Here is a 15,353-nt window from a genome sequence, read left to right as displayed (position 1 = left end):
CTTCATGTCGCAATCCCCTATCCCAGCCTCCTGGCCAGCCAGTATCATGGGTGTGCTCACGTGCAAGCCATGCATGTTCAGGTCGACCTGATACCCAGACTGTGCCTTCCCCGTGCCTCCAGCATGGCAGAGCAGCACCCTACCCTCTGTGCCACCGCAGCTAGGCCAGTGGTGTTCATTTGACCATTTTCCTTGACAGCTGTCAGTGAAGAGAGGCTGATTAAAAGTCTAAGTTCTGCCATCAGACCCCATGGACCCAGATTCCAACCCCACCACTTATTGGCTTTGAACTTGAACAAATTACTCAAGTTCATTGAGGCTCAGCTTCCTCACTTGTAAGACGGATACGGTAACAGTGCCTATCACATAGGAATGTGAGTGTTAAACAACATAATCCATGGGCAGCGCTAAGGACAACACACAATAAAGGTGGCTATTATTCCTTGGTCCTCCTTCTTCCAAATGTATTTGTATAAAATTGTACATACAACATAAATACTAAGGTAAATACTACAAGTGTCTACTTAGCCATTCTGCTTCTGATGCTTTTTTGTAAATGGGTCCCTTGTCCTCAGTTAAACTTTTCAAAAGGTTGTCTACTTTACTTTTTTTCAATAAATGATTTAAAATTTATATACATATATTTTTTTGAGAGGTTTTTGCTATAGGGTGCATGCACTCGCCAGACAGACAGAGAGAGACACAGAGATAGAAAGTGAGAAATCACCCCCTGGGGGGATGGTCACACTGCAATCCCTTCTCCTCCATTCTCCTCTCGGGATCTTGGGCACGCACGCACACGCGTCCGGTGTCAGTTGTAAGCCACCGGGTCCAGGATGTAAACCGCGGTCAACTACGTGGAAGTCCAGCGACACAGCCATTACGCTAACTGCTGGTTCCCTAAAATTTATATTTTTATTTTAATATCCTAATAATTATTCTGTACAATTCTCTCTCTTTCACTTTGATTTTCTAGTTTTCCAAGTTTTAGTTTTTCATTTACTTTCAGTCTTTTTTTCCCTTTTCTTTCTCTTGCTAGAAGGCAAGGAATATGCTCCACGTAACATATACCGACTGTCCACTCTCTATGGTAGACTGAAAGACTGGAGGACACAAAAGCATTGAAAACTGTATGGACACTAGAGATAAAGTGGAAGGAGAGTGTGGGAAGGGAAGAGTGTAGGAAAGGAAGTTTGGGGAAAAAAACAGAGAAGTAAGACATTTGTGGGACACAGATATGGTTTATTATCGTTAAAGAGGATGTGTACAGTATTCTCAACTGGGCTGTACTGAGGTGTATATCATGCTGGGTAAAGTCTCTACAATCTAAATGATGTACAGTGATTAAATGTATAAATACTAATAATAAACAAGTAAATGTAAAAACAAATATGTTCTTGTCAAAGAAAGGAAAAGAGAGAAAAGGAGGGAAAAAAGCACTCCCATGTCAAATGGCCAGACCACAATCCCTTCTCCTCTCTCTCTCCCTCCTTTTGGGATTTTGGTTATGCAGGCACACACACCTGGTGTATTTTTCAAGTTGCTTGGTGTGGTACTCAGACCATATGGTCAGTCATGTAGGATGTGGCTCCTTAACCACCAGGCCACAGAGCCAGTACTTCAGTCTTTTTTCTAAGAAGTTAATTTAAAAACCTAAATTAGCACCAGAACATAAATATTAATCCATAGTGGTTTTGTTGTTACTTGTTTCTACATAACCAGTTTTTCTGATTTCTTTTTTTTAGTGTAGTAAAATACACATAACATAAAATTTAACATGTATGGTAACATGCTTGAATATATATTTTTTTTTAGAGAGGTTTTTGCTATAGGGTGCATGCGCTCGCCAGACAGAGAGACAGAAGGTGAAAAATCACCCCCCAGGGGGAATAGTCACGCTGCAATCCCTTCTCCATTCTCTTCTCAGGATCTTGGGCATGCACACACACGTGCCCAGCCTGAGTTTAAGCCACTGGGTCCAGGACTTGAACCGTGGTCGACTACATGGGAGTCCAGCAACGTAGCCATTGCGCTAACTGCTCGTTCCAAACATTTTTAAGTGTACAGTTCAGTGGTAAAGAATACATTCACACTGTATATAATCATTAAAACTCTTATTTTTCTTTTTTAGAGATATTTTTACTATAGGGTATGTGTGCTCACCAGAGAAACAGAGAAAGACAAAGACAGAAAGCGAGAAATCACCCCCCCCGGGGGGGGGTGGCCATGCCCTAATCTCTTCTCCATTCTCCTCTCAGGATTTTGGGCACACATGTACACGCACCAGTGTGAGCTTTAACCCACCAGGTCCAGGACTTGAACTGCGGTTGACTACATGGAGTCCAGTGACATAACCATTACATCATCTGCTGGTCCTACAACTCTATTTTTGCAAAACTTTTTCATCTTCCCAAATAACAACTCCCTACCTATTAAAAAAGATAACTCATTTTCTAGTACCCCAGCCACTGGCAACCACATTCTGTTTTCTGACTCTCTGAATTTGATTACTTATAGTACAGCATATTAGTAAAATCATACAGTTTTTGTCTATTTTTGGCAAAAGAGAATCCTTTCATTGGTGATATTAGAGGAAAAACACTCTGCCTTTCACCATTGACTACGATATTTGCTGTGGGTTTTTCAAAAAGTTTTTTCATAAATGTTCTTTAAGGTAATTTCTTTCTATTTTTCATTTGTTGAGTGCTTTTATTACAAGAGTGTTTAATTGTGTCAAATGTTTTCCTGTATCAATTGAAATTATTATGTTTTTTCCCCTTAATTCATTAAGGTGATGTATTACATTGATATTTTTTCTAGGATGTTGAACTATCCTTGAATTCCATGTAAAAAAAATCCTACTTAGTATTTTCACAATGTACCGTCCTTTCAATATGTCATTGAATGCAGACTGCTGGCATTTTATTAAGTATTTTTGCATTAATATTCGTAGGAGATACTGGTCTGTAGTTTTCTTGTTAGTGTCTTGTCTGACACTGGCATTGGAGCAATGTTAACCTCACAGACTAAATTAGGAAGAGTTCTATCTTTAGTTTTCTGAAAGAGTTTGACAAGGATTGATGTTAATTCTTCTTCAAATGTTTGGTGAAATTCACCAGTGAAGCCACCCAGTCCTGAGCTCTCTTTTTGGGACATATTGTCTTACCATTGAAATATTTTTACATAGTTACAGGTTTATTCAGGTTCTCTATTTCTTCATGATTCAGTCTTAACAAACTGCATATTCCTAGGAGTTCGGTCATTTAACCTATGCTATTTAATTTGTTGGCATACAATTGTTCATAGTAGTCTCTTACCATCATTTTCATTTCTTTAAAATTGGTAATAATAATCCTTCTGTGAGAAAGTAATTAATGAGCTGACTCTAAAACAAATTCCTTGCTCTCCTCCATATTTTCACTTCTGACTTCAGTTATTTGAGTCTTTTCTCAGTCTATCTAGCTAAAGGTTTGTCAGTTTTCTTGATATTTTTGAAGAACCAACCACCTTTTGGTTTTGCTGATTTTCTCTGTTGTTTTTCTAGTTGCTACTTTATTTATCTCTGCTCTATCTTATTTCCCTTTTGGCTAGCTTTGGGTTTAGTTCACTCTCCTTATAGTTCTTTAACATGAAAAATTCTAACATGATTTTACTTCTCTGCCATCCTGACACTGGTGATTTACTGAAATTATATATAGTTTTAGTTCTTGGTTGTTATTAATTTTTAAATACCATCCTTTATATTTTCAGGAGCTTTTTTTCTTTACAATTGCAGTACATCTCTCAGCCAAAATATAAAAAATTTTTAGATTTAATATAAATACCAGAACTTTCTTTGAATATCACTGATTTTTACATATTTGAGCTTCTTTGTGTATACATTAATGATTTCATTTGTTGGGTTATATCCTTGAGCAATGTTTTCAGACCATGAGTAACACATTTTTTTGGTTTCTGTATGTCAACAGTTAATTAATTAATTAATTAATTAATTTTTTTGTGAGGTTTTCACTATAGGGTGCGTGCGTTCACCAGACAGACAGAAAGCAACAGAGAGACAGAAAGCAAGAAATCACCCCCCAGGGGGGATGGTCACGCCGTAATCCCTTCTCCTCCATTCTCTTCTCGGGATCTTGGGCATGCATGCACATGCGCCCAGTGTGAGTTTTAAGCTACCGGGTCAGGGATGCGAACCGTGGTCGACTACGTGGGAGTCCAGCGACATAGCCATTATGCTAACTGCTGGTTCCCAACAGTTAATTTATTTTGTACTTACATATTGATATTTTAGCCACTGATAAGTACTACTAGTGAAAATTTTCTTTCACGTGTATTCATATAAATTTTGTCACTTTGACAACTATGTTGTCATCTGGAATCCTATAATCTAGACTTTGATTTGCAGAAATAAGTCTGATTCTCATTTCTTTTATAATAACGTGTTTTTTTTTTTTTCCTTTTTGTTTGGCTTTTATAAGTTATTCTCTCCCTTTCTCACTTTGGAGTATTTTACCCCTTCTCTTTGTTTCTAGAACTTAGGAATATTACCAAGACATGTGTTTTCTCTCCTTCTTGGTCATTATTCCTGTTTACACAGTGACCCTTCAAAATTAAGAGAATTTTCCTCCAGTTATATCATCAATTACTTCCCCCATGCTCAAGTCCCTCTGTTTTTATTTGTGCAATAGAAACATGATAATTTCTGGGATTTTTCCTCAATTTCTCCTATATGTATTTGCTTCTTGGCTGTATGTCTTAAAATATTCATTCCTTTAATCTTCCATAGCGACTTCCATCTTTAGCCCTCTCCACTATAATTTAGCCTTCTCGACCTAATTATTTTGGCATAGCTTTAATCTCTAAGAACTATTTTTGTTTTCTATGTATTTTTTTAAAAATAATTATTTATCTAACTTTATTATGATTATTATTCATATTTGACCAGAGAGACAGATAGAGTGAGAAAACAAGCCATCAGGTCCAGGACTTGAACCAAGGTCAGCCATGTGGGAATCTAGCACCTTAACCATCATGCCACCTGCTGGCCCCTGTTTTCTATGTATTTTTTTTTCCTTAGTGTCCTATTCTTATTTTATTCCCTTCAGTGCCTGTTTTTCACCTTGGCCCTGTTCTTTCATGCTGCTAGTTTTATTAAATGTCTCATAATTATGGTCTAGGAGTACATGTAGGTAATAGGTCTATTTAATCACTTCTCCTTTTTGTGTCCTGTGGAAACCTGGGAGTACTTCAGGTTTGGCCCCACTTTGTAATCTGGTTCCAACACCCTCCTAAGAGCTTTTCTAGTCAGATTTCCTACTCACTTATACAACTACTATTTCAACTTTAATCAAAAAGTATCTGTTCATGCCAACTCCTCAGTAAATATGGTGGAGGGCAAGGAATTTGTTTTAGATTCAGCACATTAATTAATTTCTCAGACAAATGTGCTGTGGTCTACTAAGCTGTGGTTACTACCCCATGCTTGAAATTTCTCTGTTCTCTCCTACAGATTTTGGATTTTGGTTTTTTTCTCTGCTGATTTCTTGATCACAGATTTGATCTGCTTTCCACCTTCTGGGAGTTTCTCAAAACTTCTGATCTACAGGAGTGAACTTCCCTATTTTTTTGGTAGCATTCTTAAATCACTTCTGTCATACTAATGGGATTTGGAGCTGTATGGGAAACAAATGGATATTATCTACCTGCTATTTAGATTTGGAAGTTCAGTTATCTTAAAAAGTTTTCATAAGGTATCATCTCTCCTATAATCATAGTCATATTATTAGGCAACCTAAAAGGTTCAGGAGTGTCTTTAGATTAAAAGTACTTGCAGATCATATTAAATTTTGTCAGTATTATACCTGTCAATGGCTTGAAGGTCATTGGCCGGATTCCAAGTAGGATCAAATAATACAACAACATTGGCACCAACAAAATTGAGGCCTAGTCCACCAGCCCTAAAGGAACAGAAAAGTATACATTAAAACAGTGAAATACTAATTGTGTTCTAACTCAGCTGGGGTAGGTTTATACAGCAAAAACAATAAAATTTGCAGTAACAGCATCAGGAAGTTGATTAAAAGACAAATATACTACAAATGAAGTATCTGAAGTATATTCTTTTTTAGCACTCAAAAAAATTCCTTAAAAACATCAACCATTATGACCAGTTCTGTGGTACAGTAGTAACGTATCACTAAGAGGAGCCAGATCCAACATGCCAACCACAAATCCCTAGCCTGGTCAGCTTGAAACATGCCAGGCATGTGTGCAAGTGCAGTGAATCCAACGGGCTAGAGAACTAGAGGACGGAAATTGTGGTGTGAATGAATTCTACGGAGGGTACTCAGTTCTCTCTTTCTCTTTCTCTCACATGAATGTGCACATGCTCTACCATGAATAAAGAAAAAAAAATTGGCCTTTAAAGTTCATGTAAATAGGTTTTGCTGGTTTTGTCATTTTTTTTTAAATACTAAAAACTATTCTTGCAAGACTTTTCTAACATAATTTTTTTAAACTGTTGGTATGTATTTTAGCTAAATAAAGTAATATATACTCTACTTTTTTAGAAAGAGATTTTTATTATAGGGAGCATGCACTTGCCAGAAAGACAGAGAGGGACAGAGAGACAGTAAGTGAGAAATTATCCTGGAGGGATTGCCCCATTCGCAATCCCTTCTCCTCCATTCTCCTTTCAGGATTTTGGGCACATACACACAAAGTGCCCAGTATGAGTTTTAAGCTGACAGGTCTGGGACTCAAAGTTCAGTCAACCACGTGAGAGTCCAGTGCTATAACCGTTACGCCACCTGCTGGTCCCAAGTAATACATATATTTAAAAACTCAATCTAGAAAGACATCCATCTCCATTTCTCTTCGTAAAATCTCTGAACATTATACATAAGTAAACATAAGGCTCTGACAGGTGATGAGAAGACAGACAGGCTAGGGATCATGAGACTCAAGAAATAACATGGCAGTGAGTTTCTGGCTTTCTTTTGCTTAATATATACCAAGTTGGGTTCCCAGGAAGCTAGTGAACTGACAATACCAATAGTCACAGACTAAAAATGCTCCAAGAAAGTTTTCTCCCTTTGGCTAAACAACTGGGAAAGGTATAACATTGCAAGACAGAAAGTGTTAAATGAAAACCACCCTATTCCTGCCAAATACCAAGAAATGATCTGTGGTCCCATCCCACTCTATTCAGCAAAGGATGTGAGATTTTTACCCTTGCCTGGCTATAATGAGGTACCACTCATCCCTGCTGAGATGATGTTAGGGAAAACTAAGTGGGGAGATGGGACTTACATTTTCTGCCCAAAGATAACAGAGATCCCCTCTATGGTGTTAGGGGAGGCCATGTGGAAGCAGTAATGAGGAACCTTCTTCTCAAGATATTAGCAAATGCTAAACAGAAAACCTAAATTTCCACCTCTCCTTAGTTGGCATGGTGCCAGAGGAGGCATACTAAAACAAAAGATATATAAGATATATAAAATATAGAGTCTCATAATACTCAAAATGTCCAGGACACAATAAAAGTCACTTACAACAAGATCCAGGAAAATCTTAGTTTAAAAGAGAAAAGACAATCAATAGATGGTAACACTGAGATGAATATGATGTTGGAATTATCAGTCATCATTAGAATGCCGCAACGAGCAATACAAACATGCTTGAAACAGTCTTTCAAAATAGAGTCTCAACAAAGAAAGAGGATATAAAGAACCAAATGAAAATGTTAAAACTGAAATACAAATCTTTCTGATAGACTCAATAGTAGAGTAGATAGAACCAATAGTGCCAAGGATAGAATAAATAACTATAATGAAAGTAATTATTTACCAAATCTAAGTAACAGAAAATAGACTGAAAAAAAAAAAAATCAAGAGTCTGAGGCCAGCAGAGGACACAGCAGTTACATCGCTGGACTCTTCTATGGCTGACTGTGGTTCAAGTCCCAGCCCCAGTGGCTTGAAAATCACATGGGTGTGTGCGTGCACAAAATCCTGGGAGGACAATGAAGGAGAAGAGTTTGTGGCGTGGCCGTCCCTGCGGGGGATAATTTCTCACTTTCCCTCTCACTGTCTGTCTGTCTCCAATGAGCGCACATGCCTTAACAGAAAAACCTCTTCAATAAAGAGAGAGACCTGAGGGATAACAACAGGAGAGCCAACGCCTATCACTGGAGTGCTTGAAAGAAGAGAGAAAGAGACTGAGAAGTTTTCAGGGTTACATAGCTGAAAACATCCTACATTTAACAAAAGACAAACCTGTAGATTCAAGAAGTTCAGTGAAATTCAACCAAAGGAAAAAAAAAACAACAACAAAAGACAAAACAAGGAAAAAATCATGACTGCATCCAGAGAAAACCAACTCATTCCTTTTAGGGGAACATCAATTCAATTGACTGGATTTCTCATCAAAAACAATGGCGGCCAGAAGGAAGCAGCACATTTTTCAAATGCTAAAAGAAAAGAAGTGTCTAACCCAAACATCCTATAACCAGTAAAAATATCCTTCAAGAAGAAAAAGAAAATGATGACATTCTCAGATTATGGAAAACTAAGATAATTTGTCACTCGCACACTTATCCTAAAAGAATGGCTAATAGAGGTTCTTTAAACAGAATGGAACTGATAACAAAAGAAAGGTTGGAACTTTAGAAAGAAGAACATCAGAATAGGTTTAAAAAAATTACAGGTTCAGGCCGGCAAGTGGCATGGTGGTTGAGATGCTGAACTCCAACATGGCCAATTGTGGTTCAAATCCCAGCCCTGGCAGCTTGCTTTCTCACTTTCCCTCCCTCTCTCTCTCTCCCTGTTCAAATTAAAATATTATAATGATAATGAATAAAATTAAATAAATAATTCTTCAAAAACAGGTGAAATTAAAAACTATTCTATTTCTCATGAGTTTCATGAATCATATTTCATGGTTAAAGGAAAATTGTAACACCATTTGATGTACTACTCAATGTATGTAGAAGAAATACCTCAGATAAGTATATTGTAAAAACGGAGTGGGAAAAAGTACTTACACATTGGTAAGTTTTCTACATGTCATTCAAACTGGCAAAACTGTATACGAGTAGATTATGAGAAGTTACTATGTATATCATAATAGGAAGAGCAACCACTAAGAAACTACACAATCTACTCAAAATAAAAAAAACTAGTGAACTACTCAAAAATACAATAAATAAATTTAAATAAGAGAAGCAGTAGAACCAGGAATGGGAAATAAACAAAAATGAAATAAAATATATCAATAATTACTAAATGTAATGGCCTAAATATATCACTTAAAAACAAAGACTAGCAGAGCTGATAAAAAAAAAAAAAAAAAACCAAAGGAAAAGAAAACATAATCTGGGAACCAGCAGAGAGTAGATAGAACCAATAGTGCCAAGGATAGAATAAATAACTATAATGAAAGTAATTATTTACCAAATCTAAGTAACAGAAAATAGACTGAAAAAAAAAAAATCAAGAGTCTGAGGCCAGCAGAGGACACAGCAGTTACATCGCTGGACTCTTCTATGGCTGACTGTGGTTCAAGTCCCAGCCCCAGTGGCTTGAAAATCACATGGGTGTGTGCGTGCACAAAATCCTGGGAGGACAATGAAGGAGAAGAGTTTGTGGCGTGGCCGTCCCTGCGGGGGATAATTTCTCACTTTCCCTCTCACTGTCTGTCTGTCTCCAATGAGCGCACATGCCTTAACAGAAAAACCTCTTCAATAAAGAGAGAGACCTGAGGGATAACAACAGGAGAGCCAACGCCTATCACTGGAGTGCTTGAAAGAAGAGAGAAAGAGACTGAGAAGTTTTCAGGGTTACATAGCTGAAAACATCCTACATTTAACAAAAGACAAACCTGTAGATTCAAGAAGTTCAGTGAAATTCAACCAAAGGAAAAAAAAAACAACAACAAAAGACAAAACAAGGAAAAAATCATGACTGCATCCAGAGAAAACCAACTCATTCCTTTTAGGGGAACATCAATTCAATTGACTGGATTTCTCATCAAAAACAATGGCGGCCAGAAGGAAGCAGCACATTTTTCAAATGCTAAAAGAAAAGAAGTGTCTAACCCAAACATCCTATAACCAGTAAAAATATCCTTCAAGAAGAAAAAGAAAATGACGACATTCTCAGATTATGGAAAACTAAGATAATTTGTCACTCGCACACTTATCCTAAAAGAATGGCTAATAGAGGTTCTTTAAACAGAATGGAACTGATAACAAAAGAAAGGTTGGAACTTTAGAAAGAAGAACATCAGAATAGGTTTAAAAAAATTACAGGTTCAGGCCGGCAAGTGGCATGGTGGTTGAGATGCTGAACTCCAACATGGCCAATTGTGGTTCAAATCCCAGCCCTGGCAGCTTGCTTTCTCACTTTCCCTCCCTCTCTCTCTCTCCCTGTTCAAATTAAAATATTATAATGATAATGAATAAAATTAAATAAATAATTCTTCAAAAACAGGTGAAATTAAAAACTATTCTATTTCTCATGAGTTTCATGAATCATATTTCATGGTTAAAGGAAAATTGTAACACCATTTGATGTACTACTCAATGTATGTAGAAGAAATACCTCAGATAAGTATATTGTAAAAACGGAGTGGGAAAAAGTACTTACACATTGGTAAGTTTTCTACATGTCATTCAAACTGGCAAAACTGTATACGAGTAGATTATGAGAAGTTACTATGTATATCATAATAGGAAGAGCAACCACTAAGAAACTACACAATCTACTCAAAATAAAAAAAACTAGTGAACTACTCAAAAATACAATAAATAAATTTAAATAAGAGAAGCAGTAGAACCAGGAATGGGAAATAAACAAAAATGAAATAAAATATATCAATAATTACTAAATGTAATGGCCTAAATATATCACTTAAAAACAAAGACTAGCAGAGCTGATAAAAAAAAAAAAAAAAAACCAAAGGAAAAAAAAAAAAAATCTGGGAACCAGCAGTTAGCGTAATGGCTATGTTGCTGGACTCCCATGTAGTCGACCGTGGTTCGCGTCCGGACCCGGTGGCTTAAAACTCACGTCGGGCGTGTGTGCGTGCGTGCCCAAGATCCCGAGAGGAGAATGGAGGAGAAGGGATTGCGGCGTGACCATCCCCCCTGCGGGGTGATTTCTCGCTTTCTATCTCTATGTCTCTCTCTGTCTGTCTGGCGAGCGCACGTGCCCTATAGGGAAAAACCTCTCCAAAAATAAATAAATAAATAAATAAAAATAAAAACAATGTAGCTTTTGTAGAAAGGTTATTGTTAGATTATGTTTTTTATTTTATTTATTTATTTTTTGAGAGGTTTTCGTTGTAGGGCGTGTTCTTGGGGTACGCACGCACATGCGCCTGGCGTGAGTTTTAAGCCACCGGGTCGGACGCGAACCACGGTTGACTACGTGGGAGTCCAGCGACATAGCCATTACGCTAACTGCAGGTTCCCCATTGTTTTTTAAATTTTTAAAGTATATATTATTATTTTTTAATTGTCATTGGGCTCTTGCACTTGCTAAGAGAGACAGAGAAACAGAGAGGGAGGGGGAAGGAGAAAGCATCCCCAATGGGGAGTGGTCAAGCTACAATCTTTCTCTTTCACTTCTTAATCCTACCGGGATTTGAGGCATGTATGCACACTTGCCTAGAGTATTATTCAAGCTGTCAGGGCAGGGTTTCAATGTCAGATCTGGATTCCTTAACCACTAGGTAACGGGCGCTGGCCCTACTTTTATTTTTTTAAGTTTATTTATTTATTTATTTAATCCATGAGACAAAAGACACACACACGCACGCACACACACACACACACACACACAGAGAAATATAGGGACCACCAACAGAATCCCCACAATGGCAACCCACCACTAGATTTAGCCAGTCCAGATCATGGACGTGTGTGCATGCCCGACAAGTACAGGAAGGTATCAGCTCACGAACTGAAGATATTCCTATACAGGCCCAGTTACACCAGCACTGTGACATCATCAAACCCGCAAACACATTTTAAATATGACTTAGGTAAGTTGAAAGTAAAAAGACAGTAAAAGATATACGATGTAAACATTAAGGACAAGAAAAACCCAGGAAGGACTATATTAATTATATACAGTATACTTCAGAGGAAAAAAAATTACTAGAAAAGAAAGCTATGTGATGATAAAAAGATCAATCCTCCAGGTGAACTCACCAAAGCAACATAACTGAAATATATATGAAGTCAAACTAACAAAACTGAAAAGAGAAATAGACAAATGCACAGTTATAGCTGAGGATTTAAAAATTCCACATTTGGCAACTGGTGGAACCACCAGAGAGAAAATCAGTCAGGATATAAAGGACAAAACAACCAACCAACAGGACCTAATTGGCAAATACGGAACACCCCACCCATACTTTTCTCAAGAATACCAGAATATATACTGTTTTTGTTTTTGTTTTCTCAGTAACCATGGGATGTTTACTACGACAGATCAAAACCTTAGCCATAAAACAAACCTTAATAAATTAAAAGTACTGAAGTAATACTGAGGATCTTCTCTGATCATAACAGAATCAAACTAGAAATAATAATAGGATGATAACAGGAAAAATTTCCAGGTACTAAGAAATAAATAGCAGAAATCCAAATAGTCTATAGATCAAAAAGGAACTCTGAAATTTTAAAATACAAATAATAAATAATAAATTAATAAAATGAAAGTTCAACATATCAAGACATGTGAGACACGGCTAAAGCAGTGCTCAGAGGAAAATTTAGACCACTAAATGCTTATTAGAAAATAATAAAGGTCTGGAATAAATAATCTCAAGTCCTAACCCCATGAAACCAGAAAAAGGAAAAAACTTAAAGTAAGCAAAGGAAGAAAATAACATAAAAGCAGAAATCAATAAAAACATAAGAAAATAGAGGAAACCAGTAAAAAGCACAACAGAACAAGTATAAATATTTATGTGCCAAATGCCAGGGCACCTAAAAGAATGCAAAAGAAAGACTGCTAAATCTAAAGGGAGATATAAACTCCAATACACTAATTGTGTGATATTTTAATACCCTGCTGTCATCGCTGGACAGGTCATCTGGACAAAAATTAACAAAGAGACACAGGAATTAATTGATATCATGAACCAAGTGGACATGATAGACATATATAGAGTATTTCAACCAGCAACTACAGAATATACGTTTTTTCATCTCAACATGGAACATTTTCAAAGATTGATCCATAATAGGCCATAAAGTGAGTATAGAACTGTATCCAGTATCCTTTCTGACTACAACAGAAGTAAACTTGAAAGCAACCACAGAAAAAAGTCCTCAAAAATATACAAAAGCATGAAAATTAAATAACCTATTTTTGAATGACTTTCAAACTATTGAGGAAATTAAGACTAAAATCAAAAGATTCACTGAGACTAGTGACAATGGAACAAACTACTCTCCATAACCCTTTGGGGCACACCAGAAAAAGCAAGTTTATAGCCATTAGTACTCACAAGAAAAATATAGAAAAGTGGCAAATAAATAACACCAATTCATAAGGAATTGGAAACAATAACCATAAATCATAAAAATAAGAGAAGAAATAGTAGAGATTAGAGCTGAAATAAATAAAATAGAGAATGAAAGAACTATACAAAAAAAAAAACAAAAAACAAGAAATGAATAGCTGTTTTTTTGAAAGAAGAAGCAAAACTGACAAGTCATTAGCTAGACTAATTAAGGAAAACAGAGAAAGAACCAATGAGATAAAATCAGTAATGAAGCTGGTACTATTACAACTGATATATTTGAAATACAAAAAATTATGAGAATACTATGAGCAACTATATGCCAACAAATTATAAAAATCTAGATGTGAGAGACAAATTTCCAGATAAGTACAAGTTACCTATGTTAAATCAGGATGAAATAGAAAGCTTGAATAGACCAATAACAAGTGAACAGATTGAGACATCTGTTCAGATTGAAGCAGTCATAAATAGTCTCCCGACAAAGAAAAGTCTAGGTCCAGATGTCTTCACTTCTGAATTCTACAAAACTTTGACAGAAAAGTTAACCCCAATTCTTCTCAAACTATTTCTAAATATTCAAAAGGAATGAATCCTCCCAAACACATTTTATGAAGCCTGTATTACTTTGATACCAAAACCAGGCAAGCACATAATAAAAAAAGAAAACTACAAACAATAAACTTGATGAATATGGTTACAAAAATTTTCAACCAGATACTAGCAAAATGAATCCAACAACATATCAAGAAGATTAGACACAATGACCAGGTAGGCTTTGACTCAGGGATGCAAGGATGGTTCAACATAAGTAAAATAATAAATGAAACACACCACATTAATAGAAAGTAAGAAAAAAAGCATGTATCTATAGATGCAGAAAAAGCATTTGATAAATTTTAACATTCCTTCACGATCAAGACTCTTAGCAAAATTTGGGGACATTTTGGGACATTCATCAACATAATGAAAGCCATATTTGACAGACCTACTGCAAGCATCATGTTGAATGGAGAAAAGCTAAAAGCTTTCCCATTAAAACGAACAACACAAGGTTGCCCAGTCTCTGCACTCCTTTTTAACATAGTGCTGGAAGTCCTAGCAAATGCAATCAGACAAGAGAGCAAAATAAAAGGCATTCAGATGGGAAAAGAAGTAGTAAACTGTCCCTATTTGCAGATGATGTGATTATATGCCTAGAAAATCCAAAGAAATCCACGAAAAAAACATCTAGAAGTAACAAATGAATTCTGTAAAGTTGTAGGATATATAGCCAATCTACAAAAATCTATAGTTTTTTAATACAGCAGTAATGAACAGAATGAGACAGATTTTAAGAAAGCAATTCCATTTAAATAGTTACAAAACAAATATGATACCTAGAAATAAATCCAATCAAAGAAGTAAAAGACCTTTCCTTCAGAAGAAGATTCCTCATGGCTCCTGCGAACTGGTTATTTCAGGGGACAAGAGAAAGGAAGATTTTCTACTGATAATTCAGCCTCCAGCAAACAAGCTAGCATGGTAGGGAGCCCCCCTCTGGCCTTCTATCTCTGTCTCTTTGTCTCTCTCTGCTTCTGTCTTCTTGTTTTTTTGTAATTTTTCCTTTTTACGATTTTTTTAAAGGTAAAGTTTTTCTCTTGCTCTCAGCTCCACCTTTTGTTTTGTTAATAACCCTCTCTGGTCCTCCCGCCCAGGCAGGAGAGGTAAGGCCTTCCTTCAGAAGAAGATTCCTCATGGCTCCTGTGAACTAGTTATTGCGCGCCATGTGGTTTTCTTTTTCTGCACCAGCGATCACAACAGAATGGCAAAAAGTT

General features: G+C 36.5%; 1 protein-coding gene across 4 annotated transcripts in view; it reads right to left on the bottom strand.

Annotated features, from left to right (window-relative positions):
* The window catches only part of ERCC6L2 (ERCC excision repair 6 like 2), a 175,365-nt gene that overhangs the window by 78,001 nt on the left and 82,011 nt on the right, over window positions 1-15,353 (bottom strand). For all 4 annotated transcript variants that reach the window (XM_006167823.3, XM_027768002.1, XM_027768001.1 and 1 more), the window contains one exon: window positions 5,862-5,957. In XM_006167823.3, coding sequence (XP_006167885.1) covers window positions 5,862-5,957 — 96 coding nt within the window. The remainder of the gene's footprint in view (window positions 1-5,861; window positions 5,958-15,353) is intronic.

Source organism: Tupaia chinensis, unplaced genomic scaffold, assembly GCF_000334495.1.
Source record: "Tupaia chinensis unplaced genomic scaffold, TupChi_1.0 Scaffold145148_1, whole genome shotgun sequence".
Taxonomy (NCBI): Eukaryota; Metazoa; Chordata; class Mammalia; order Scandentia; family Tupaiidae; genus Tupaia; species Tupaia belangeri.
The sequence above is the reverse complement of the archived record's forward strand: the minus strand, read 5'-3'. Positions and strand labels throughout refer to the sequence as shown.